The sequence below is a fragment of the Equus caballus genome, chromosome 23 (genome assembly GCF_041296265.1).
Source record: "Equus caballus isolate H_3958 breed thoroughbred chromosome 23, TB-T2T, whole genome shotgun sequence".
Lineage (NCBI taxonomy): Eukaryota > Metazoa > Chordata > Mammalia > Perissodactyla > Equidae > Equus > Equus caballus.
Genome location: NC_091706.1, coordinates 33,454,959 through 33,477,101, shown reverse-complemented (window position 1 = coordinate 33,477,101; position 22,143 = coordinate 33,454,959). Strand labels below are relative to the sequence as shown.

Below are 22,143 nucleotides of genomic sequence, written 5' to 3'. Positions count from 1 at the left end.
TTCTGCCTACTATTATTTTTTTAGTTCACTATTACATATTCAGTGAGTGACTTCGTTGATGACAGGTGAGATACAAAATAAATTAAAAAATATAAAATTATTTAATTACATTCATCCTGAGCTTGCTCGACTATACTTGAATGCCCACTGTATATAACAAACCACCTGACATTTGTTTTTAACATCAATTCTTCTTTCATTTTGATTGCAATACAAGAAGGCATTTCTTTTCCCTTTATTTTCTTCAAAAATGATAAACAGTTGTGGCACCAGAAGTGAATATATAAGAGACAGGTGAACTATGACTGTTACCTTGTTTTTTCTTTATAATGATCAATTACAGAAGTGTTGGCATGAGAAGGATGTGGAACGTTAGGTAGAACCGCTTGCTGCCGGCTTATACTGAATAAAAAGGATGCTCTTCATCAGTCACCAGTGATGGAGCCAATGTGAAAAGAAAACAGAATTGAAGTTTAGAATATCTCATTTGTATGCTGGCTACTTTATTTTATTTTATTTTGCAATTTAGCCCTGCATCCTAAAACTCTTGATAATGGTCAGAAATCGAAAGACGCGTCCTGGCATGGAGAGTGCTTGAAGCCCCTTCATTCCCAGAGCTCATGGCTTTCTGAAGTGACTAGTGATACACATTCATCTCAGCCCTCTTCAGCCTCTCTTTCCCCTCCCTGCCCATCAAGTGTGAACATGACTTACATCGCCCGTGTTTGGCACTGGGCCAGATCAAATGCTTTCTTGATCTGTGGCCCAGAAGTCACTTTTGAGTTAACACCTCCCAAGGCATTGATTATTTTGCTCAGCTAAGAATAAAGCAGGTATGTTTCAAGGAAGGGGAACAGGTGGAGTTCGGGGAGAATTTTAGGGCTGGCTTCTTGAGCCTCCTGCAACGCTTACTACGAAGGTTTAGTTGTGCTTGCTTTCAAAGCTGTGGAAAGCAGACATTCTGGACAGTCTCCTCATGGACAGGCTGTCCCCTCGGCCCTCCGGCTTGGAGGACTTACTCTTCTGGAAGGGATTTCGCAGGCTTGCTGTGTTCCGCTGCCTGTCGAGTTTGTCACTGATGGAGAAGCTCTTCCTGGTGTGTGCATATGGTGCGCTTGGCTCCTCCGCTGAGTAGCTGTTGGCGCGCTCCATCTTGGGAACAGTGATGTTGTTGGACAGGGTTCTGTCTGAGTTATCGCTCTCTTGGGAGGGTATCGCAATGGTAGCTCTCCGGCCTTTGGCCTCATTCTCCTCACTGTCAGAGCTGGGGTGACTCAGTTCTGCTTCTCGCTCAGGATGGCAGCAAGATGAGTCCTCCACTTTGCCTCCAAGACCTCCAGGTAAGGTGGCCCTGTCGGCAATTGCTTGAGGGGCATTGACACACCTTGTGTCAATACAGTCTGTAATACTTGTGTATTCTGCTGTTTTCACAGGCACCCCAAAGTTGGCGTAATAGCTCCTCGAAGGAGAAAACATAAAGCTATGAGATTTCACAATGGGGGCCTCTTCTAGAAGAAAGGGTGTGGTGGCTAGGTAGCGGCTACTTTTGGAACGCTCGATGGTGTGGTACATTGGAGGGTCAGTGTCCCAGGGGTTTTGGCATTCTGGGAGGTGGGTATAGTCTGAAGAAAAAGACCTAGTGTCCATGGAGGTAATGTCCTCAAAATCAATGCTCCGGCTTGGAGGTCTGTCTGTGGGCGCAAGAGTTGCATAGGCACTGCTTGAAGTGGCTGTGGAAGGTACTGGAGCCGAAAAGCTTGGCTCGCCCAGCCCAAGGATGTTCATGGAATTGTCCAGAGGGTCTATATCACAGTGGAGCTCATCCATGGCAGACACGTAGATGTCTATGCATGAAGATGGTCTTCTGGAATCAGGAACAATGGCCAGGGTGTTTGCAGGGGCTGCAGGAGCTTTGCATTCTTTTGCTACAGAGTGGGAACTAGTAGCACGGTGTAGGCTCAGGGACCTTTCTTTCAAAAGACTTTCCAACTTTTCTATACCACCTTTGTCTTTCACATTGACTGAATAGAAAGAATGGCTTCGCATACGGGGCATTAGGGTTGGAGAAGTTGGGGACATGGTCTCCTCACCTGCAGGGTCTATACTCTCTTGGAGCTTGAAGGTGTTGCCCTCCTGGCTGTTGAAGCTGCTCTGGCGGACGATGTAGGCTGCGTCTGTGCAGTCCGAGGAGGTCCGCGAGCGGATTTTGTTGGACTCGGCCCGCTCCAGACCTGCCAGGCGCTCCAGGGCTGTGGCCATGCGCCCGATGAGGTCCTCGAGCTGTGCCAGCCGGATGTCCACGGTCTGGAGCGAAGCCTTCATGCAGTGCTCTCTCTCGTTGACTTCCTCCAGCCGCATGGACATGTTCTCCACCCTGTGCGAGGAAGAGAGAATGAGAGTCACTCAGGGCTGGATCCCTCTGCTGGAGGTTTAAGAGAACGTGGAAGGAGGCAATCAAAGCTGAGCCCAGAACTTGGTGCCATCAATGTCCTACCAGAAGGAAACCGAGGGGTTGCAGGTAGCAAGAGGGAGTGGGAAGGAGAGGATGGCAGTGATGCTGTCACTGAGAATCACAGAATCCAAATCTCTTTGAGCTTGAAGAGGCTTGAGAGATTATCTAATCCAGTGGTTTTTAGCTAAATCCCCTTTTCCCTCAGTGAAATTTAATGCACAATCCCAACACAGTAAATAAATACTTACTGAAGTGGAGTGGGGCCAAAGTCCTACCCTTTTACCACACTCATGGCTTAGCTGTGGCTTGGGGCAGGGTTTAATGACCTAAATAAGTATTAGGGTGTTAGCTGATCAGAGTCACCCACAAAATGAGAATATTGCATTTTGATGACTTTACCCAGAATTTTGCAATAGAATTTTAGAATGTACCTATTCTTATTGCAATGTGTGTATAAAATTTGTATGTTATGGACAGGGATTATTTTTATTTTGTATCTATATAATAATCTTTTTTTGTTGTTGTTCACAATAATCTTTTTAGAATGTAGTGCCTCCAAAGGAATTAATATGGTCCTTTTACTGAGGCACCTGGAAATGATCTAATTTAATCCAATCCTTTTATTAATAAAGGAAAAACAAACACCAAGAGGTGTAACCAAGATTGCATGAAGTAATTTGTGGTAAACTCTGGAGTATCTATCAATCAGTAAATTACCCTGCTCCTCTCTGTCTCTCTGTCTCTCTGGATAGCTGATCACAAGTGCCTTCTATGACAGTTATTTCTAGATGTCTTGACCCTCCCCATTGGAAATTCTTAAGGGCACGATGTGTCTCATATTCCTGCTTCCATTCCCATGTTGCCAGCCCAATATCTGCCAGGTGTCATAAAAGTTCACTGAGGCAATCACTGTTATGAACTTGATTTCAATTGTCTAATCGGCTGCCGGGCCATTTATTTACAAAGATGGAGGCCACATATTTATAATACAATTGTGTCATATTTTTCACTTGCTCAGATTAACTTGGCAAGGACAAACCAAAGCCAAGTTCGGTTTGAGCTCAAACTTTCACTTTAAATGCCCAAAGTCAAATCTTTTGGACAATCCCAATAAGATCCATTCACAACTTTTCTGGAGAGAATAAAGAAACTTTTCCAATATTCCCTATATGCACAATAAATCACTTGACTGCTGACCCTTAAAAAAAATGCCTGCATGTGCAGAGCGTGCTTTACAAAGAACGGTGGGAGTCAGAGCTGGGTTCCCCCAGCTGCTGTGATGGCTGTGGTGGGGATGCTGTGTTAATAGCAATGTCTCCATTAGAGGAGAATGTACGTTCCAGTACCGGAAGGAGGTAGAAGAGGCACACGGTTTCCCTCTTTAAGGGACTTGTAGGCTTTCACAAACAACCTCCTCTTCTGCTGGCCTGAGTCGGGGGTGTGATTCTCTTGCCTTGGGCCACGTTTCTGCCTCTCTCTGTAACAATTCCCCCACTCACTCCACCCACTGGGCTCTTTTATCTTTCAGATTCCCTGCACCCAGCCTAGGGTTCTGGACTGTTCTCAAGAGCCCTGCTTTGGAGACATTTTTTTCTTTTGCTCCCTCCTGCTGTCCTATAACCAACTGAGTGCCTCCCAGGGTCCAGCATGCCCAGGTGTGTTCCCAGAAGACTTATAAATTGAGCAGTTCTGCATCTGACAAACCGCACGTTATCCACCCAGCTAATTCAGCGACTAACACAGCTACTTCAGGAGGAAAATACTTTTCCCTCTTTCATTTTGTTTTGAGGTATAAACATAGCCCAAGAAACAAATTACTTAAAATAGTAAGTTCATGTCTTAGAGACTTACAATTCACTTTTCATCATCTAGCCTAAGGAGTTTGATTTTGCAAGTACTACGATTTCATTTTTTATAATGCAGTAAGCTTTGGGTAAGTGGAGAAAATATTTCATTAAAGTCAGGAGCAGGACAGAGCGTGCACTGCTGTAGAATGAGACTTTTCATTTCAGACTCTCTAGGTACAGGGCCCCCCTAGCTTTTTAGTGTTGGCAGAGTAACAAAAGGCAGGATAGTTTTCTTCCTCCTTCTCCTTTCCTTTCCTGGAGCCCAGTGTATACTAAGTTGGTATGGAAAGAGATAAAGATGCTCTTTTAGCATAATTGCATGTGATCACTGGTCCAAGGACTGTGAAAAATCTCCCTGCACTGTGGGGACCTCCCCCCCTGTGTCCCGCCTCCCTTCCAACAGTGCCCCAGAACCCAACACTGCAGAGAAAACTAGCAGGTGATAGGCAGAACTGAGGCACCAAGACGCAACGGAAGTGTCAAAGCCTGGTGGTGGGCAGTAAACCGAATATAGAAACTAAGAAGCCCAAGGAGAGGGGCCGAAGAGAGGAGGTCTAAATAGAAAGAGACTCCTTCCAGAAAGCAGAAGATGCCCAGTGGGAGCCTCAAAAGTGAAGAAGTGTGGCCCCGGGGTTCCTCGGGGAATGGAACCAGGGTAGGGAGGCCTTCTGGAACAGGGCCAAGGAACTATTCTTAACCAAATCTTAACTCTCCCGTGGGTTCTGCGGTGCCTTAGAATGTAAGACTTGGATTAAAAAACATTGGACTGTTTCATCTATTTTCTTCCAGAATTCTGGATGCATTTAACCATCAAACCATATGATCATTTAGATCAAGGATGTAACTGATAGCGGCTTAATGTAGGAGTTACAAAAGAATAAAAATTCCTCGAGTCAAATTTCTATGTTTGTTCCATAACTAGAGTGTGTCCCTTAATCTTTAAAAAAAAATTCTCGGAAAGTTAAGTGTAACTGGGCGTGCATCACAGATATAAATAGTTCTGAGGAACAAATCAGGAGTTTTGGATCGCGACTGTAATTGCTAGGGGCTGGTTGTGGTCAAACCACTCAGGAGACAAAATGGAGATAAGAATGATAAGAATTTATGGATCAATAGGAATCCACGAGGAGATAGATATGGGAAGTGACTGAGTAAGAAAAAAAAGAGGGACTGTGCAAAGGAAGATGTTGTAAGGGAGAAACACTTTATTTTTCTTTCCCTCTTTCTCATCTCCAGACTTGCATGGCTCATTTTAGGATAACTCGGGGGGCAATCACAGTAGAGACACAACAAGGTCCTGGAGAGATGAAATGGCTCCTGCTCCTGGAAGCTCAAGGAATTGACAGCCAGGAGCCCATCAGAGGAGACTCAAAGGATGGTGAAAAAAAGCAAAACAGCTAAGAAGACAACTAGCCTCACCAGAAAATGTAAGTAATCTATAAAAACCAAAGGGAAACAAAGAGAAACGCCAAGAGACCACAGATGGGAGAATGTTTTCCTGATATTCAGCATTCTTGGATTCTGGGAATTATGGGAATTTGACATAAATTCTAGGCAGAATTATACAATGGTAGGTAATTAAGCAAGTATCTCAGGTAGGCATCTTTTGAGGACTTTAAAAAGATAGGGTTAGTTAACAGGTGACTACATAGGCTCAATATTAATCTTGTCCTTTTTTTGATAATTTAGACCAGGAGAGTGACAAAGATGCACCATATCTGTGATTAAGTACATTTGATCTAAGCAGGCAGGTTGACACTGGGCTGACTAGGGAAATGTGGAAACTTGGTTGGCTGATTAATCAGATGAGGGATGGTAAAACAGTGGGCTGATGGCGTCAAGAAAGGTCTTTTTTGGAATTGGGCAATGTCTTGGGTCTGTCTCAGTTCACCTGATTGGTGCTGGTGAGAGTTTTGGTGAATTATGTTGAAGGCATAGTAGGTACGCTTATCCAGCAAACAATGACATAAAATGGATAGGATGACAAATTAATACACTGGAGGATAAAAACAGGATCCAAAGAGCCCTTGAAGTGCTGGAATAATGAGCCAAAGGGGAAAAAATAAAGAAAAACTTCACAGCGATGAATGTTAAGTCCTGATTTTAGGTTAAAAACAAACATTTCACAGGAAGAAATTTGAGGATATGTGAATCAGCTCATGTGAAAAAGCCCTGATTTGAATTAATTTTAAGCTCACTCTGAACCAAAGATGCGACTTGACTGCTATGATTGCAATGCAATCTTACAGCAAATAATATATGCAGATGAAATAATAAAAGTAACCACCACTTATTGAAACCATAACATCACATATGTTGTCTCAGTAAGTTTTAATACTCTACAATTAGGTATTAATACTCCATTTTACAGACAGAGACATAGGTTCAGAGGAGTTAAGTAACGTGCTCAAGGTCACACAGCTAGTTACTGCAGAATTAGTATTAAAACCTTTCCATTATACTGTATTCTTTCCCTTATAGCATGAAAAGAACTACTTGTCCTATTATAATCTACGAGTATTAGCTCAGCACATAGTAGGTACTCAAAAATAGAAAATGAATGAATAAAGGAATTAAATCTAGGTTCTAACTACAACACAGAATTAATTTCCATTTAGGTATCACGTTGGAAGGGGATGTTGACAATTTAAAGTGCATATTGAGGAAATGAGCAGCGTAGTGGGAGATTAGCTGCATGCATCATCAGTAGTTAAAGAATCTTGGGATATTTAGTTTGGAAAAGGCAAAGCAAAGTAGGGAGATGATAGTAATCTTCACATATGTAAAATATTTCCTCAGAGAGAAAAGAATTTCATTTTTTTCTATATTCATTCATAAGACTGGTATCTAAGGCACGTTCTCCTCTTCCTGGGAAGTATTCACACAGAGGCTAGGTGTAACGAGACTACACGTTCTTTCAAAGCAGAGTCCTTATACCCCCCCACCACCCCCGACCCAGGCCCTGCTTATGCCAGCTGCTCAGTACATGTTTGTTAAATCACCATTGGTCAGGTGTACAGGAGAAACGACTGCTTTGGGTACGAGTAATCTGTACTCAATGTCATCCAGAAACTTTTTCAAATGTAAGGTGCCAAATTTTATGTGCTCCACAGTGAATAATTCTGCACCATCCTCTGCTATCTCTGGACTTTTAGCCTGTCCATTGGGTTCCATCACCGGTTCTCAAAGTGTGGTCCCTGGACCAGAAGCATCAGCATCAGCATCAGCTGGAAACTTATTAGCAGTGCAAACTCTCAGGCCCCATCCCAGATGTAGTGAATCAGAAACTGGTATGGGGAGGGATACCCAGCAGCCTGTGTTGTGACAAGCCCTCCAGATGGAGGCCCTCAAAGTTTGAGAACTGCTGGGGTAGATGTTTCTGGCTGTTCCTGCTTTGGGTATGCATTGGAACTCAGTGAGACTGTGTGATTCTTGAGGACAAGGCTCTGCCTTGTGGGTGCTCAAGGCCTGCCACATTGCCTAACACACAGTGAAAGCCCAGTAAGCACGTACTGAAACAGAAGTGAGCTTGTAAAAGGACAATGAGCATGGAATTTGATGGAACAGACTTCTAGGTTTGGTTATCTTCAGCCAGGAGCCCAAAAATCCTCAGAAAAGAAGCCAGTCACCAATACAGCTTAAGAGGTTAAAAATTTGTTTCTTTTAATGTAATTATCATTAGCTAGATATTGACCCAAATAAAGTGGAGGGCATTGGTTGCTCAATTAACTCATTATATTCTGAAATCGTATTGCTTGAGATGCATCAGGGTTATTGCTATATAAAAAATGGGAAAAACAAGGAATTTTCAGAATCAAGTTCCTCGGAGGTGGTAATGATCTCCTGAATATTGTATTGAGCTCTTTACATACCATTTGGGTGTAAAACTAAGATTTAATAATGATGCATTTAAATCAATAATTATGGAAGCATCTTTGTATTTCTAAAAAGACTTATGTAAATATAACTTGTATAAATAAATTGTATTTTAAAGGCGGTGGTGGGGGGTGGGATGGGGAGCATAGGGCTCCCTCTGTGAAGAAACCATTTTTTCTAAGTCTTTTAGTAAAGCAAAGAGCCAGCTCATAATTTTTCTGACTTTCAATCTCTGTATTGGGGCCATCTAACATGAAAAGAGAATTACATAGTATTCTATATCTTATATAGAATGTGCACCGTTAATTTACGTAAATTAAATATATGTACCTATCCAAATGTATGTATATACATTATCTATCTATCTATCTTTCTATCTGCCTGCCTACCTATCACCTATCTGTCCAAGTATCTATGTATCTATCATCTATTTATCTATTATCTATCTATTATCTATCACTTATCTACTATCTCTCTATCAATTGATCTATCGCTCTACCTATCATCTATCTACTTATCAACTGTCTGTCATCTCTCTGTCTCTCTGTGTATCTATCTATCTATTGAATGTAAATAGGACAGGTGATTTCACCTGCCACTCACTCAGAAAGGACGTGTCCTAGAGTGTGTGAGATGGATATCGTGGATTCGCTCTTCCCTTGGTAGATCTCTGTTCCTCATACACCTCATGGTGTTTCTGTTGTGCTGAGTGCAATTCTAGTGTTTAAAGAAGTTATTTTTTGGTACATTTACAAATGTACAAACCAAAACAAACCAAACCACAACCACCACCAACAGAAACAAAATCCCAAACAAATATAGACAGAAGCAACAGAAGTGGAATGAGGCCTGGGCTTGGGTTTGCTTCTCTGGCCCCAGGCTTGGTCGTCAGTTCGTCTTTATCCTCCAGGCCCCCATTACTCCAGAAGGCCAGCTAATGCCTAGGACGCAGGGAGGGTGGGCCTACACTCTGTCCTGGATTTCTGGGAATTGCTCATCTTGGTCACCCTCCTGAAGGGTAGGTCTCTGTGTCCACCCAGAGAGGAACGGAGCCTTGGGGAAGAGTCTCCTGGAAGCGTTTGCAGGTGTGGGGTGAGAGGCTCAGGTGAAGGTGCTATAGTTCCTCTCTGTTTCCAGCCAAAAGGAATTGATGACACGATCACAATATGTTCACATGCGCTGGTGTCTGCATCTCTCATTCTACTTCCCTAGAGAGGCAAAGCCTTCTTTGCATCTGAACACTCCCTCCTGACCTTTCTTTCCTCCCAGGTCTGTGGCTTTCTGAATTCAAAAAGTATTCCTAAGTCTCCTGGACAGATGCTTTGGAAATACGTTTGCGCAATGGCAATGTGTCCATGTGGCACAATTTTCTGGGAACCACATGGTTCTGTGTCCATTAATAAATAGCTTTTTCGAGACCTCAGAATGAGAAAGATCTTCATATTTTCAGCTCTTTCCTCCGTTTGCCAGAAAATTGCTTCACACCACATCATCATTAAATGCTCTATTTTGCAATGACAGATGCATATAAAATCTGTGCATGGCTTTAAACTTTATTAATATTGGCTGAGCACCTATGGATGCAATCACTCAATGGAGTATCTTGTTATTTTGCTTTTCTGATAAACTATAGAGATGTGGCTGCTGCCTTCTATATTTTTTCACTTCCCCTCTTTTTGCCTTGAACATGAACGTGATTCCTCGAGTATGTGTACATACCTACTTATCTAGGCTGAATTCTTTAAAGAAATAAAGGGCTAGGGACAGAAAAATGCCATTGTGTAATTTCTGCAGAGCCACTAAGAATGCATGAAGTGGGGAAGCAGACAAAATGTCATTTCATAAAAACTAGAGGTGACTGACTCAAATCTTAGAAGTCTGAGTCATATTGACTAAAGTCATCAATATATTATACCTTTTCCCACTATTCCCACTATTTATAATTTTTTCTGCCATCTTTATATAGCAAATGCTTAAAATTTTAAAGTTACACCAACACTGTCTAACACTCTGGGTGTCCTTGAGAACAGTGGTTCCCAAATGCTGGGTTTTGAATGTGCCAGCCTGGAATGAAATTTTTATTAGTCTACAGCAAAATGAGGAAATAAGAAAATGTAAGTTCATTTGCATAAAGCTAGATTTATTAAATTTAAAGAATTCTCTTCTTTTTATTTTGAGATTTTTCTTGCAGCCCTCCTGATCCACAAAACTATTTGGTCAATGAGATCTAAAGGTATATAACCACTGGGTAGAAAAATCTGCTTTTATTTCTTTGCTTTTATCTTGTTCTATAAGAAGAAAAAACGAATTAAAAAAAAAAAAACCCAAACAAACAACCATCAACCATTATTCTAACTAATTCACAAGCCTCTTGCTATTGTTTATTCAGAAGGTATTGAGCACCGTATAAGCCAAGCACTGGGACCATCTATGCTTTGGGAGAAGATGCTCAGGGATCCACATGAAACAAAAACCTGCTGGAGAGCCCTGAGTTGGGTGGGTCTCTCTTGGTTTGTGTCTGGGTTAGAAGTTTCCAGTTTCTGGTCTGAGCCAGCACCTCCTGCCCTGTTCTGGACTCAATAATCTCCAGCATCTAGGAGGGTGGCTCCTATTGCCTGCTGAGAAGTCTAGGATCTGTCAGTCTGGGATTTTCACCTGTAGACACTTCAGACAATGTTCGCTTCTCTCATAAGCTCGATGATTTCTTGGACAATAAAAATAAACAGAAGGGGTTTCTGTTTTTTGTGGCATGTAAACAAAATCAACTGATAAAGCGCACCATGGCATAAAATATTCCGAGAGGTGTATGCCCAGGGAACGCACCTTTCTGAAGTCACCCGTATCCTCTCATCATTGGATGAATTGAACCGATCATCCTTTTCTCTGAAATATTCCTCGATGCACTGCTCTTCGAAATCATGTACTTTCTTGAGCTCGTCATCAGTTATGAAGAGTTCTGTGGAAAGGAAATGAGATATGAGGCAGAGAAGTAAAAGCGATGGCATCTGATCTGTGGGCCTAATGACATCCCTAATTTCAATCAAGGCTAGCAAAAGGGCCCTAGATTCTTTACTTAGTCTGAAACTAAATCCAGATCTAGTCAGGCAACTTGCGTCACTGTCCTCTCTCTGGGCATTAGACTCACGATGGGTCTCTGAAGTTCACCTGAACATACCTGGTTTACTGCCAGGGCCGATTAGAATTATTCAAGTTGTAAGGCCAAAAACATAGCAAAGCCAAGGAAAGAGAGGCTACGCCAAGAATGGAGGTGTCTTAAAAGCTCAATGTCCAGGCCAAGGAGTGTGGCAGACATTGTTCCCTGGCCTTACTAAAAGCCCTTTTGCAGTCACATCCCCCCATCCCTGTTCCCACTACTGACGCTGCAAAGCCCAGTACACACATTTCCAGCCTCCCTTGAAGCTGGCAACAATCATGAGACCCAGTTTGGCTCAAGAAACAAAAGAAGTCTGCTGCAGGGAGTGGTGGTGTATTGGGAAGAGATTTTGCTTTTCTGATAAACTATAGAGATGTGGCTGCTGCCTTCTACATTTTTTCACTTCCCCTCTTTTTGCCTTGAACATGAACGTGATGACTGGAAGTGCAGCAGCTGTTTTGCTACCATGAGACAAGACAGTGTGATAAGGAAGAGCTGAGCCTAAAAATAGAAGGACTCTGGGTCTTTGACTTCAGTGAGACACCATTGAGCTCTGGGCTGTCTACTTCTTCACTTTTTGTTATACGAGAAAAATAAAATTTTATTTATTTGTGTTATTATTAGTCTGGTTTTCTGTTAATAGCAGGTAACCTAATTCATAATTGATATAGCTGTAGAAAAAACTCAATGGAAATTTGAGTCTTTTCTCCCCCTAAGCTTTCTATTTGTCTAAATTTGTGTTTCAGATGGAAATAGAGAATTTTGGAATTCCCGGTCCCTTCCAATGCTCGAATTTTAATGTCTAGAAAGAAGCTGGGCATTGCTATGTCAGGGAAGTTGTTAAAACTTTACACTTAGAGAAGCAGTTGATAAAGTGGCTTCGGTTTCAAACTTTGGACGCACTAGTGATCACCTGGAGATAATTCCTGGGCTGCAATCCAGAGGCTCCTGTTGAGTAGATTTAGTGTAGGTGGTCTGCTTGACACACCTTGAGAAACCGTAGTAGCTGGCTGGTATGGGGCTGGATGCCCAAGGGTTCTTAACTGTGGGTGGTACTCAAAGGACATTTAAGAAGGTGCAGGAGCTATTGCTATTTAATGTGTGGAGGCCAGATGTACCAAATCTCCTGCCATGTGTGGGACAATCCTACACAATGGAGAATTGTTCTGCCCCAATGCCAAGGGAACCTCCTTTTCGAGACCCTGAACTGGAAGGTGGATGGTGGACGGTCTTCTGTTTCGTCCTTCGAATAACGGAAGGCAGGGCTGGTCTCCTCAAGAAGTCATATAGGCACAACCCCTGAGACTTGGGAAAATGTTTAAGACCTAAAAAAATCATAGATCCAGAAATGATCATGGACAAGCAGACCTAGTCACTTGCAACTCCACTCCACTCCTGTAACAATGCTTAAATTAGATACAATGCAACATTGGCAGCACATGGATATGTGGTTGATATATTTTGTGGTAGGACCTCTGGAAAGCAAGACACTTAGAACCTATAAAGTTGCTAAAATAGCCCTGCTGGAGACTAGTTTTATCTCACTGAGAAAGATGTGAGGCTAAGAATGCTCGACTTCCGCCTCTACAGTCTCCTTTCCAGCAGGGTTTCTCCGGCGAGCGTACCCTCCCGTTCTCTCCCTAGTCTTCAGAGCTGTCGGCAGTCTGCAGGAGGCAGGAGGAACCAGGTGGCCGCGTGGCCCTGCACGACTGCCCACAGGAAGCGGTAGGGATTTCTGATATGTGGCTGCAGGGGGCTGTCACTCGAAGCTTACTCAGGCCATAGTCCCTTTCGTCTGGGTCGCTCTCGTGTTTCCTCCATCGGCAACACAGGTGCTGGAATATCATGGTCATGTGGCTGAAGATGATCAGAGGTGGGGGCAGAACTGGCCTTTCATGGAAAGTCATGATGAGCTGATACCTCTGAAACTTCCACACTTGGTTGGATATTGATTTTACCTCAAAAAAGGTATTGCTGAAACAGGGACCAGAGAGAACCAAGTGAGCAACTCCACCGCTTTCTGGAGCCCCATGCCCTCCAGTGCCCCCACTCCATCCCCAGTGCTCTGAAGGAGGCACTCACTTAAAGACAGCGATGAGGAGGTTGACCAGCAGGATGTTTGCCACTAAAAGGTAGCAGGCCATGATGGCTGGCACGATCCAGGCTCCTGTCTTGCAGGGAGGCAACTGGATTATTTTGCCATCCTCTCGGGTCTCATTCTGTCCACAGGGAGCTGGAGGAAGCAACATGGGCAAGAAATGAGAAACCATGGCTATCGATTAAAAAAAAAGGACTGATTTGAATGAGGGGTCTTTTTTTAGATGAAGGAAAAATACAGCCATCTCAAAACAAATAGGGAAAAAAACTTGCAAAAAAGCCTAAATAGAAAAATTAAAGCTTCGTGACTAACCCAAGGGGCTGCTGGTTCCTCCTGTCTCCCAAGTCATCAGCTGACTTGGAAGAGGTGGGTGGAGCCCCCTGCTTGCTCACCCCGTCCTTTGGCCCATGACACTCGCTAAGGGGCACTTGATGTTCTCAGGAAGCCTGGGGAGGCCTTTCCTGGGGTGCGGCAGCCTCAACGCCCCAATCAAGTTACTTTCAAAATGTGCTGTGGAGGCCAGAAGCCGCCAGCTGTAAGAGCAGCAGCGTGAGGGGCTATTGATCAGGAATTAACACCAGGGCAGCTGTTAATTGCTGCAAGAAACAACCCGGGGGCTCTGAGTTAACGATTTGCTGTCTCAGTGTGGAAGGAACAAAACTGGGCAGCGTCTTGAGAAGTATCTAGAGGGCTTGTCGCTCGGTGCTCCTGACGGATGGCATTTCAGGGGAGGGCAATGAGGGGTGATGGGCAGAAGCCTGTAGCTACCTACTTTCTTCCAGCAGCATTTCCATTCCAAAAATGTGCTTTTCAGGGCACAGGGAATAAAACCCAGCTGCACTGAAGATACGGACAAATGGGAAAAAAGATCTGGAGGTGGGGGTAGGGAGGAAGGTGATGTGTGGGACTGGGTGAGCGTGAGTAATGTGCTAATGAGGCGGGCTTGGAGTTTCCGGGTAAATTCAGGTGAAAACAAATCCTTGACAAAGCTCCTTAGTGCTGCAAAGACAACATGGCCAGGGGGTGATGTGGTGCCCAGGGATTGGTGACTTGCTCCTCCCTCTCCAGCTGCCTTATGTTGGCTTTGGAACAGGGTCCTTTTTTGTCTGTCTCTAAATAGGAGGAGCCACGAAGAAGTCTCAGCAGTTGCCACAGCCAGCTTTTGAAGATCTGCAGGGAACGTTTGCAATGTTGACCTAGAATCTCGGCTGGAGTACCTGGCGAGGGGTCTATTCCCTTCTCAACAGTTAACATTGCTAGGCTGTGTGTTCCATAGTGGTTCTCAACCCTGGCTGTACAGGGATACCCTGGGGAGCTTTAAAAAGCGCCACCCCAGACGATTGAATCAGAGTCTCGGAGGGTGGCTCAGGCACCAATATAATATTTCTTTTAAAACTTCCCAGGTAATTCTCAGGTGCCATTAAGGTGAGTCCACTGAGCTAGAATTAGACCTGAAAAATTCTGTGATTTTTGACATGCTTTCAAGTCCAAAATGCATCTTCTCAGCCTATGAAGGTTTTAATAATATTGGGACACCAAGACTCTGTTTTTATGGCCATCTCAAGGAGCTGGCATCTTTTTTATTATTGGCCGTTGTGGCACTAACTGCCAGACAGCCCTGGAAGAGGTCCTGATCATTTACTCCCTTGGAAGGAAAACCCAGTGATGGAGGCCCCCACTGGCTCCAGGAGGAAGTCCAAACTCTCAGGGTGGCTGGCTCAGGGCCATCTTTTGCCACTTCTCACCTCTCCCTCTGAACACAAACTGGACCAAGTTTCTTGCAGTTCCTAGAAATGTCATGCTCTCTTTTACTCCCTGATTTTGAGCCATGCTTTTAGTGCTTCCCAAGGTCCCCTCTGACACCTTGCTCCCACTGCCATACCTCCCCTGGGTAAATTCTATTTATTTTTCGGTGCTTACTCAACTTTCTGAAGTTCAACCCAGCCAGGTTTTTCAAAGGCCTTTCAGCCCTTTCCAGCCAGGACCGGGGTAGGTATTGACAAAGGTTCTCTGCTTGACCAAACTCTACTCAGGTTCTTCCGAGCTTTTTTTCAATTAGACCTTGACTTTTGGACTTCCGTGTCTGTCTCTGCATTGTTCAATTTTAGCAAGAATCCTGTTAAGTCAGGTTAGCTAGAATCCCCACCCTCAATATCTGATCAGGTCCCCCATCCACCATCTCCCAGGTGGAGTCTGATCACCCTCTCCTGTCTTCCCCAAGAATCCTGTTAGGTCAGTTTAGCCAAGATCCCACCTTACCCCTGACATTTCCTTTTAGTGATTTTTCCAGCCACCAGCCCCTACCCTGCTCCTGGTATAAATTCCCGCTTCTCCTTGTTGCATTCAGAGTTGAGCCCATCTCTCTCCCCTACTGCAAAACCTCATTGCAGTACCCTCCCTGAATCAAGTCTTCCTTACCATCTCTAACACACGTCATACATGCTTTTTGCTTTAACAAATAATTTTTTCTTTAGTAATTTTATCTTCCTTATGATCCTAGAGCCCCCTCTGCTTGCCCCTCTGGGGGTCTTCTCACATGGTATCACCCTTGCCAATTTACTCATCTATGCCCCACACAAGATTCCCAGTGAGAAAATTGCTCTTCCAGGTTTCCCATGACCTGCATACACGTAGCACCTCCATGCACATCCACACACGACCACTGTCTGTTGAACGAAGAAAGAAGATCATGTGGCCACAGTTTGGTTGTTGAGCACTAACAGACATTTCCCACAGTTCTGCAGGCCTACTCATGATGGACAGTCCTAACTCTGAGCCATTGTTGGTTCCTTCCTTAGGTCCTTTCCAGAAATCCCACTCTTGGCTTGGCAAGAAGGCTTCTTATATTCAGCAGAGACTTCACTTGGCCACAGCCCTCAAGGAATCCCTCACTTTGCTTTTCTCTCCTCCTGGAAGGCTGCCCCACCCACTCTACTTGCCTCCTCCCAGCCTGACCTCCTGAAGGGCTGTCACTCCTATTCTGTCCTTTCCTCTGGCTCCTGCCCAGATCTCTATGGGGATGCTGACAAAGAGCAGCAGAAAGAACTGCTTAGGGTAAGTTACAAATGCACAGTTTTAACAGATGTGGTCCCTGGTCTCCATTTCTCGAGGACATTGTGATATTTCTCTTCGCATTCTGGGAGAATGTAAAATAAACTTTGGAGGAGCAGTCCTTATCTATCTTGCTCTTTCCCCCCATATTTAGTGAGGCATGCAGACACTTCCTCCATTTGGGCCTTTCTTCCAGTCTAGAGAAAAACCAGGGAGAAGAGCAGGTGCTCACTGGTTTTATGCCCAGGCACGTTGCCATGGGTCTTCACACAGTGTCCTTGAGACATCTCTAGATCTTCTGTTCCTGCCTCAAAGGCCCCTACTAGTTAAAAAATTGGACCAGCTTAATATCTTTACACATGATTTGATTTGCTGTCAATGTGACTGGCTTTAGGGACTCTCTGCTGATCCCTTGCATGTTAATTGATTCCAGCTTCCCCCGCCTTTTACTGATCCTGCCTTTATAGAGGTAGCATTATTTTAGTGTTAGGAACACGCACTATAATTAGGCAGACCTGGCTTCAAACCCTGATTCCACCAATATCAAATGACGTGACTTTAGCTTAGTCCAGAAACTTCAGCTTCCTCATCTGTAAAATGGGGGTAGTAATAGCATACAACATGGGGGAGGTTGTCAAGATCATTAACTGAGATAATGCATACAGAGCCCTTAGCTCAGTATCTAGCATATCGCACTTGGTTAACATTAGCTGGTGCCATAATTAGTATTGTTATTTTTGTAATTAATAGGCTTTAAGCTTCTCGAGCTTAGGGACCACATCTTATTCCTCTTTGTTTTGCAATCACTAAGCACAACACTTATTCTACAAACATTTATTGAGTGTTATAATATGCTGGGTACAGGGGAGATTGGGGATCAAAGAGACAGCGCCTGTTGTCAAGGAGCTCACAGTTTAGTAGGGAACGTTACAATATTGTGTGATGTGAGCTCTGATAGGGGCTCTGAAGAAGCTCTGCAGAACGGCTGCAGCCCCTCTAACCTGGGTCACCCCAAGCAATGTGGTAGTCAGGCCCAGCCTTGAGGACCGTCATCTAGATTCTACGGCAACAAGTACGGTATAAATGAATTAGATGATCCTTGAGACAGTGATAACGATAATAAAAATGAATCATTAAGTAACAGCCTTCACTGGGTAATATCAGCACAGAGGCAGTGAACATTATATGCAGAAGTTAGTGCAAAACATTGCTTTATAATAGCTCCTAATGATGTCCTTGTTCTGGGTATTTATCTGCACTAGAAAGTGCTATGACTCAAACTCACAGATGTCTACCACTGATGACGATGAGCTGGGTGCCTTAAAGGCCTCATAAGCAGCAGATTCCAGAATGGGATATAAATTATTTGGATTGTCATGTGGCACCAACCAGTATCTGAGGGTTCATGTTCTCAGGAAAATGCTTCAGGGCACAGGCACTCAAGATGGTACACGGATGGATGTTTAGGGGCATGGGCGCTGGTGGTTCCCACTGTACCTCCTCCTTCCCTGCTTTGGAACCTGACACTTGAGTGGTTATTCTCCCAATCCTCTTGCAGGAAGTGAATGCACAGTCACCACCATTTTCATGTCAAGTGACATGTTGTCACCTCTCTCTTCGTTGGTGACGGTCAATGCAGAGTGCCTCTAGTGGATGTGTGCTGGTTCCACCTACCCAGTGTACATTTCCCCTTCCTCTCGTAAGAGCATTCTGGTTTCCCTTTGTGGAACTGCCCTCTCCCACTCTCAGTCCCTGAAGTTTGGGTGAAATGGACTCAAATTCCATATCTAGGAAATTAATGTGTGCACTATCCCCTGATTGCAGTGATTGGTTCAGAGATGGACATGTGACCCTAGCCTGACCAATCAAGGCCCATGAGCATCAGCCTTGGGACTTTTACAGAAGCTTGTATAAAAGAGAAGCTTTCTTTTTACAGTGCAATGTAAGGCTACCAAGTGGAGAGGGCTTGCCTGGGAGTGACTCCATCACAGAGAAGAAACACAGATTTATGACCCAGCCATGCCTAAAACCCACCCTCTTCAGTTACACGGACTATAAAAGTCCCTTTTTCCTTAAGTCAGTTTGAATTGCAATTAAGTGTCCTGACTAATACACTCACCCCCACCACCAGCCGCTCTCCACAGGCCAGTAATAAAAGACCCCACTCCTGAGACGTACCCCACTCCTGCATTTGGAGTCTTGGATAGCATGAAAAGATTGGAAGGGGCAACTGGGAATGGGAAATCTGACCCGAGCCCGGGGCTGAATCACAGCGTCAGGGTTCAGGAGCAGGCGCACTGTTGCTCCTCTTCCTCCCCGAGCACACAAGAACTGAAGGGTCTGCATGATCAAAGCTCAATTGTGCAACTAGAGCCTCTGACTCAGAAACCAATGACACAGATTCCACCTACAACAGATAAGTAGGGTAAATGCACTTGGGGAGCTACAGCCAGGCACCCAGACAGGGCCAGCTGCTCCCAAAGTGAAGAAACCTTGTTGTAGAAGCCGATCATAGATAGATTAGGCCACAGGATCCGCAGGGTGGGGGTGCAGGTAGAGTGGGAAGGCTACATCTACGCAGTTGTGGCGAAATTAGAAAGGATCAAGCACTTGGTGATTCAGATTCTCTATGGTGTATTACGTGGGTCACATTGACATATGACATGGCAGGAAGTTGGAAGGGCCGTTTCTGCTAACCACGTATTAATAAGTAGAAATGGAATGGATGATTGGGCTCCAGAACAAGGAGAGGTTGTGCAGTCACAATCCAGCCAGAGTGTGTGGATGATGGTAAGAAAGCCCTCCCTTCGCTGCGCGTGTTCTGGAGAACACCCTTCCAATGGTTGGAATTTCTTTTTCATAAATAAACTTTTATAATAACTAAAATAAGGGTCAACAGAATCCCTCACTAGAACATAAGCTTCGTGGAGAAAAGGGTTTTTGTCTGTTTTGTTCACTAAACAAAACAGCACCTAGAACATTCCCTGGCACACAGTAGGTACTCAATAAATATTTGCCAAATGAACGCAGGCAGGCCTGTCACATACTGTGCATTTGACCTGCAGTGGCAGGCATTTCTGTAAGAGTTACACCTGACCAATTTCACTGGATCTCTGTCTGTTTTCCTGTTTTTTTCAAGATCTTAAGTGACACAATGACCTGCCAATAAGAGATGGTTCCTATGAGAGCAAAAAGCTGAGAAAGGGAAAAAATGGGAAATGTTTGTTTGTTTTTGCAATTGCCAAGTTTTGCAATTATAAGAACACATCTGATCTTTGGGAAAGGCTGGGAAAAAATCTCCCTTCTGAATGCTGTTGTGTAAATTTCCACGGCACACCAGCTGTGTAACCCCATCTCAAATTCACGGCAGACATTGCTAATCAATCGTGATAGTCTTCTGAGTGTCAAGTTGTGGCGTTAGAATCCTTTTTAAGGCAAAACTTCCTAAAGCACAACCAATCAACTGAAGCTGACACAAGAGGTGGAACCTTTCTCTTGGTCCCTTCAAAAATGAGAACATGAGGTCTGGGTGATAGATAATTTCTGTGCCTCTTTTCAGGATACACTTCATGCCCACATGGCCTGGCCAATACCCAATCTATACTACCTTTCAGTTACCCAGGAACCAAACATGGTCAAATTGGACATCCTGCTTTTCTCCGACCCTGACATTTTTGATGAAGGACCACACTGAGGGTGTTGTGGGACTTCTGCCACGAACATCCTGGGCCCCCTAGACACTTCCCACTGCTCGTTTTAAAAGATAGCTTATAAAATGGATGCTTTCCCAGGAAATGCTGATCCTAGTTCTTTATCTGGGATCTTCAGAAGTGAAGGACAGTAGACATTTGGGAATATACATTGTGGAAAGCATAGCACGTGCCAGCCTCTGTGCTGGGCATTTCTCATCAGCCATTGCATTTAAGCTTCCCAGCAGCTTTGTAAGAAATGTATTATGCTTGCCTCACAGTTGTGGAAACATGCACTGAGGGGTGAAATGCTTTACCCAAGATCACACAACTAATAAGGGATAACGCCAGAACCGTTCACTCATTCATCCAAAAAATACTGAGTCCCTGCTATGTGCCAGTGGGAATCGGCATTGGAGATGCAATTATGAATGAAGCAGAAATGTGCCCTACCCTCTCTCTGACCCCAAAGCCTGTATGTACTCTTATCTCGTGTGGCCTTCCCAATGTAATAATGCTAGTGACCACCTATTGTATGCTTAAATGTAAGGCCTGGGCTATGGGCATTACTCACATCACCTTATTTTAACGTTTACAATATTTTGACGTATGGCTATTATTATGCTCATTTTACAGATGAAGAACTGAAGCTCAGAAAGCTTTAGTATCTCTGTCAGTATCTCCAAGACAGTTAAGAACAGAGTCAGGGTGTCCACTCAAGCCTGCTTGACTACAAAGTCTTTTTCCTCTGTGCCTCTGAAGCAAGAGGCAACACAGGGTTGAGAGGAATCTCTCAATTACGAACAAATGTAGAGACAGGTTGATAGAATTCTTCTTGTTTCCATCAACATGACTAACAGCCTGAGCTGCTCACATGAGGTAACAGATGTATGGAGCACTAAAATTCAGAGCGTGGAGAAAGAAATTCAATTCACATAATAGGTATCAGGTGTAGGTACCCACGTCCCCAAGATTAAGACACAAGCCCTTTTGATTTCATCCTGTAATACATGGGGGAAAGAAACATTTATTTAGTGCACACACAACACTGTTTCCCAAAAAGTATGAGAAATTAAAAATGAAACACCAATGTTTCACATAATCAGCATCATCTTTATAAAGATGACAAAGAAGGATATTTCTGGAAGATTGTCCCTTCCCTTCCTGTCTGAAGAATGTCTCAAAGCTTCTTCCAGATCACAGGCAATGCAATTACAAGCTTAGTTGAGTGTATTACTACACTTATCCTATTTTTTCTTTTCGAAGAAAGGATTTTCAACTAAAAGTCCATCTCGAAAAGATAAGGAGACAAAGAGGATTTCCCCACCTCCTTTTGAAAATCCATACAACTTGCCTGGAGGATTTAGAATGCCATTAGCACAGCTCCAATGGCTTACTCCAAGGAATTAGATTTAGATAGCTCTGCTCTTTTGGCTTTCTTCCTGACACAATGCTTTCCTTGGCAAGACAACTAGAGATGCCTCTCTTTCTATGGCTATGTCTTTCTAGAAGTTTCCTGATCTAAGAATCTTAGGTAGTGGTAGATCCAGACAGAAATCTTCTTTATGGGAGCATGGGGCACTTTCTATTTCTTTCAATAGGCTACAGCCAACGTCCTTTAGTGATGGATGACAGGAAGAGCAGCAGTAATTGAGAACCAGGTAAGCTCCAACTCTGTAGTGTCAAAAGCACTATCCACCAGCTCCGCCTTTTACTTCTTTTGTGGTTCATTTCTTTTCCCTCCCCCTGTCCTAACTGCTAGGTAAGATGCAAATCAGTCATGACGGGACACAAAGGCAACCACCAGAAAGGAGTAAGAGAGGGCCTCAGTTCCTTCCTCTGTTAATGGAGGGACTTGGACTATTGATATTCCCAACAGTGTGGTGCACACACAACTCAGGATGTCCAAGATGATTTTAGGATACAGGAACAGGGCATTAAATAACAGTGAAGTGGATGGTGAGAGAGTGATGACC

At 44.0% G+C, this 22,143-nt stretch overlaps 1 protein-coding gene and 1 long non-coding RNA gene across 17 annotated transcripts in view; one reads left to right on the top strand and one right to left on the bottom strand.

The window, feature by feature from the left end:
* Positions 1 to 234: 234 nt before the first annotated feature.
* Positions 235 to 22,143, bottom strand: part of TRPM3 (transient receptor potential cation channel subfamily M member 3) — a 502,456-nt gene continuing 480,547 nt past the window's right edge. For 11 of the 16 annotated variants that reach the window (XM_070248626.1, XM_070248627.1, XM_023627683.2 and 8 more), the window contains 4 exons: positions 13,412 to 13,562; positions 13,104 to 13,303; positions 10,999 to 11,131; positions 235 to 2,374 (listed from right to left, as the gene is read on the bottom strand). In XM_070248626.1, the coding sequence (XP_070104727.1) occupies positions 922 to 2,374; positions 10,999 to 11,131; positions 13,104 to 13,303; positions 13,412 to 13,562 (1,937 nt within the window). In that variant the 3' untranslated portion in view covers positions 235 to 921. The remainder of the gene's footprint in view (positions 2,375 to 10,998; positions 11,132 to 13,103; positions 13,304 to 13,411; positions 13,563 to 22,143) is intronic. The other 5 variants (XM_070248632.1, XM_070248634.1, XM_070248633.1 and 2 more) reach the window with 1 other exon arrangement.
* The window catches only part of LOC138920408 (uncharacterized), a 76,760-nt gene continuing 60,152 nt past the window's right edge, over positions 5,536 to 22,143 (top strand). The window contains exon 1 of the long non-coding RNA XR_011431536.1: positions 5,536 to 5,726. This is a non-coding gene — a long non-coding RNA (uncharacterized lncRNA). The remainder of the gene's footprint in view (positions 5,727 to 22,143) is intronic.